The sequence below is a fragment of the Rhinopithecus bieti genome, unplaced genomic scaffold (assembly GCF_001698545.2).
Source record: "Rhinopithecus bieti isolate Rb0 unplaced genomic scaffold, ASM169854v2 scaffold_10017, whole genome shotgun sequence".
In the NCBI taxonomy this organism is placed as follows: Eukaryota; Metazoa; Chordata; class Mammalia; order Primates; family Cercopithecidae; genus Rhinopithecus; species Rhinopithecus bieti.
This window is the reverse complement of record NW_016806314.1, coordinates 87414-91940: the sequence shown is the minus strand read 5'-3', so window position 1 is coordinate 91940 and position 4527 is coordinate 87414. Positions and strand designations below refer to the sequence as shown.

Genomic DNA, 4527 nt, shown 5'->3' with positions numbered 1-4527 from the left:
AGGGGCTATAGCAATAAATAGTCCAGGAGAGAAAAAGCCTGCCCTGTGCTAAAACAGTGATAGTGCGGACAGAGGAAATTCAGGTATTTAAAAAGTAAAAGAGATGAGCCATTGTGCTCATTTGAATGTGGGAGGTGAATGAGCAGGCGTCCTAGGATGGGACTCCTAGATTAGGTCCTCTAGGTTAGTTTTCTTCCTGAAGTGATCTCCATCCCTCCCTCCTTTTCTAATAACAAAAAGCCATCACAGCACATTTCCTTTTAAAGTTTTATTAAAGTTTAATGGAACAATATTTTATCTCTTTTTTTGTTAATGCCAGTACAAAAATACAGTTGATGACTTGACAAAATGGCTACACATAGGGCTTGAAGGTTTGAGTTTCTCCAACAGTAACAAGGGAAAACATGCTTCCACCTGGAGCCGAGTCCAAGCACACAGCCAGTCCTGCACACGCATATGTGCACACAGGGAAACCCAAGCATGAGAAGAGGAAAGGGGTTGTAGAAATTTGTGAAGAAGCCCACAATTATTCCCAGAAGGAAAAGGGAAAACAGGCTACCCCTTGGTAGGGGTAGAATTACTGATTTACACTTAGGATTTGTTGTTTAATGATAAGCTATTTCTGCAATTTTAACATTGTAGAAAAGATGCTACTAGTCTTCTTTCACCACTAAGGTGAGTAAAGTGGGAGGAAATGGGAAAAGACTCAAATACTTAAGTGCGAGGAGTAAACCTCCAAGTGGCTCAAGTTTTGTGTCAGAAGGTTTCATTTTTTACATTCAATGACAAATTGACATTTAGGTGAGAGGGAAAAAGAGAAGAAAGTCTGCCACTCTCTGCTGGATCCACCAACATGCAGACCAGCTTCTGTTAGCAGAACTCTTCCACAGTGAGAGCGCTCCTTCCAGTGTAGATAGGAATGAGGTTTCCTGGTTGGCTTAATTGTTCTAGATGATTCCTCAATATTCCCTCCCCTGCTGCATTCCTTCCAGAACACTAACTGATGAAAGAAGGGGCACATTCATGTTACAATTCATCTTCAAGATGTTTCTTTCTGAAGGCATCACCCGTCAGCCTTTCCTGAGCTTCCTTCATCCCCTGAACAACTATGAAATAAAGATTGGAGGAAAAAAGTATGAAGTAAGTAATATTTGACATTTAACAACCAATGTATACTTTTAAATGTTTCAGAAGAAATATGAGAGGAGTACAAGATCTGGACTCAAGATCTAGCTCTGGATTTTGGCCCTGGCAAGTCATTCATCTCTTTGAATTTGTTTCCTCATTTATAAAATGAGAACAATATAACTCACCTCACACAGTATTATAAAAGTTAAACGGGAGAATAGATAATAAAAGTGCTTTATCAACTATGAAGTCATACCAAAATCTTAGCAGTTACTTTGGCTTACCCTCTAGGATTAGAGCTGATCCCCTATCCTAGACTATAGATGTTCACTTGACCCCCAGGGAAGAGGAAACACCTTCCTTCCGTCCCCCATTGTATCTTGTGGATGAATGCTGCACTTATTTTACTTCCTGGGGAGGTCACAGATTACACTGAGCGGTGTGTGTGCTGGGACGGGGGTGTCCCTACTGAAAGGGGTCGTCATTTCCAGTATCAACTACACATGGATGAAGCCAAGTTCTCAGGCCAAAAAAAAAAAAAAAAAAAAAAAAAACAGAAACCTGGAAGGAGGGCCTTAAGTAGACTCGAGATGAAACTTCTTATCTCTCTTGGGGCATCCTGCTTATGGATTTAGACTCAAGGAGGACAGCTATTTCAGTATAGGCTCCTGAGTGGTGGTACTACAAAGCACCCCTATATAATGGCAGGCCAGGAGCTGGGTTGAGCCAGAGTCTATGAATCTTGCAAAGCCAACCCATAAAGCTTATAAGAGGCAGATAATATAGTTTGTTGTTTCTTTTTTGTTTTGCCTATGCCTTTAGTAAAGCTAGGTTTGAATGTTCCAGTTTCATGTCAGCTGAGAGATGGAGGATTCAGGGGAGGGTCTCGTGTTCACATCTGGACTATGTCAGTGTAGAGACAGCAGTGGTAACTTGGATGAAATTCTAAAGGGAAGGTGAATCTCAAGATACAAGAATTGGAGACCTAAAGCCCAGCTGCCCTTCTCTACGTGGAAAATTTCCCTTTGATACCAATCTTCAGTGATCTGCATTTGTTTAAGGAACATGACATTCTCCTTACTCAGGGGAAGAAGGTAATAGCTTTCACAGATCTCTTCCCCATCCCTAGTCTGAGAATAAGAGTATCAAGGACTCAAATCATAAAGTCCTGGCATGGCAATAGGGACACATGGCAACTTAGCACGCAACTCCCTTTCATAGATGAGGGGAAAAGGAAAACCGCAACAATACATGGCATGAATTCCAACCCCTGCCTCCAGAATCACTGTGCTCAAAGATTAGAGAACAAAAAAGCATGACTTGGCTGATGATTGCAAACTTCCTTCACTTGTTTGTGCTGGTGCTCTTCTCTCTCCTGGAACATGCTTTTCCCATTCTACTACTGACAAGGTCTCATTCTCTAAGACTTAATCCTCTAGCAAGCCTTACAAACTCTCTATGTTGGGCTATATCCCCCCTCACTTCACTTCCATAGCTTGAAATGTCCTCCTCATATCTGTCCAGAGATAAAATTTTTATCCTTCTAGGTCCATTTAAGTTTCAGGGTTGTTTTTTTTTTTTTTTGAGACAGAGTCTCGCTCTGTCACCTAGGCTGGAGTGCAATGGCGCACGATCTTGGCTCACTGCAACCTCTGGCTCCTGGGTTCACACCATTCTCCTGCCTCAGCCTCCTAAGTGGCTGGGACTACAGGCGCCCGCCACCACGCCCGGCTAATTTTTTGTATTTTTAGTAGAGACAGGGTTCCACCGTGTTAGCCAGGATGGTCTCGATCTCCTGACCTCGTGATCCGCCTGCCTCGGCCTCCCGAAGTGCTGGGATTACAGGCATGAGCCACTGCGCCTGGCCCACTCAGCTACTTTTTGTATTTTTAGTACAGATGGGGCTTCGCCATGTTGGCCAGGCTGGTCTTGAACTCCTGACCTCAAGTGATCTGCCCGCCCCGGCCTCCCAAAGTGCTGAGATTACAGGTATGAGCCACTGCGCCCAGCCTATTTAATTTAATATCTATGAAACCTCTTAGACTTGTTCACCTAACACTACTCCTCTTCCTCTGAATTTTCATAGGAAAAACAGTATTAGCTCAGTAGGAAAAAAACTAAGTTCTGGACTCAAATCCTGGCTGTGCTACTTGTTAGCTATGAAACTATGGGCAAGTGACTACCTCAGTCACTTGTGTGCCTCAGTTCTTCACAGCTGCCTGTGGGTCAGTCAGCTCTTCCAAGGGAAGGGGCTCAGTCTCATCTTTCTCCTGTATCCTACATAGGATCTAGCTAAAAGCTATAGACATGCAGGAGATGCTCAGCTAACATGCTGGATTTACTTCTCTATCACAGGCCTTGCATGTGGTTCATCCTAGTTCAATCTAGCAATAATCCTCCCTCCCTTCAGCATAACTATACCTTGCTCGGCACTGATGTAGAAATACTTGTAGCTGGGGTTTCCATTCTCATTGATGATTTCAGGATGCACCTTGCCACTGGGATCTGTTATAGACAAAATGACACAGGGTTTTGCAGTAACTACAATAGACAGGTACTTCAGACACTATATGGTACATCAGGCTCTCTGGGAAATAAGATCTGCCCATGTTTGCAGCCCATTACCTCACCATAATACCTCCCACATTTCTGCTTCCTTTTCTACTTGATGATTTTGATTTCTATCCCCCATAAAATCTAGCAGAATTTATGCTGAACAAAGATTAGGTGGTCATTAAATATCTCTTGTGGATATTTTTGTGGAATTGTTTGTGGAAAGACATTTGTCTGGTTATATTATCCCATTGCCTTAGCAGCAATATAGGTTCAAGGGTGGGAATTCTGGCTTGTATCTGTCTCTGTAGTGCCTAATACAGCGCTTGACATATGGCTGATGCACAGATGGTTATTGAGTGAATAAATGATCAAACTTTTCTTTTTTTTGAGACAGGGTCATTCAGGTTCCTTCTGTCATTCAGGCTCAAGGGCAGTGGCGTGATTATGGCTCACTGCAGCCTTGAGCTCCCAGGCTCAATTGATCCTCCTGTCTCAGCCTCTTAAGTAGCTGGGACTATAGGAGCGTGCCACCACACCTGGATAATTTTTGTACTTTTTTTTTTTTTTTTTTTTGAGACGGAGTCTCGCTCTGTCGCCCAGGCTGGAGTGCAGTGGCCGGATCTCAGCTCACTGCAAGCTCTGCCTCCCAGGTTTACGCCATTCTCCTGCCTCAGCCTCCCGAGTAGCTGGGACTACAGGTGCCCGCCACCTCGCCCGGCTCGTTTTTTGTATTTTTTAGTAGAGACGGGGTTTCACCATGTTAGCCAGGATGGTCTCGATCTCCTGACCTCGTGATCCGCCCGTCTCGGCCTCCCAAAGTGCTGGGATTACAGGCTTGAGCCA

The 4527-nt window shown here is 43.9% G+C and overlaps 1 protein-coding gene across 1 annotated transcript in view; it reads right to left on the bottom strand.

Annotated features, from left to right (window-relative positions):
• Positions 1–253: 253 nt before the first annotated feature.
• Positions 254–4527, bottom strand: part of TXNDC12 (thioredoxin domain containing 12) — a 38995-nt gene continuing 34721 nt past the window's right edge. Inside the window, exons 6-7 of the mRNA XM_017875410.1 lie at positions 3550–3633; positions 254–1106 (exon numbers count right to left, since the gene is read on the bottom strand). Of these exons, the coding sequence (XP_017730899.1) occupies positions 1027–1106; positions 3550–3633 (164 nt within the window). The 3' untranslated portion in view covers positions 254–1026. The remainder of the gene's footprint in view (positions 1107–3549; positions 3634–4527) is intronic.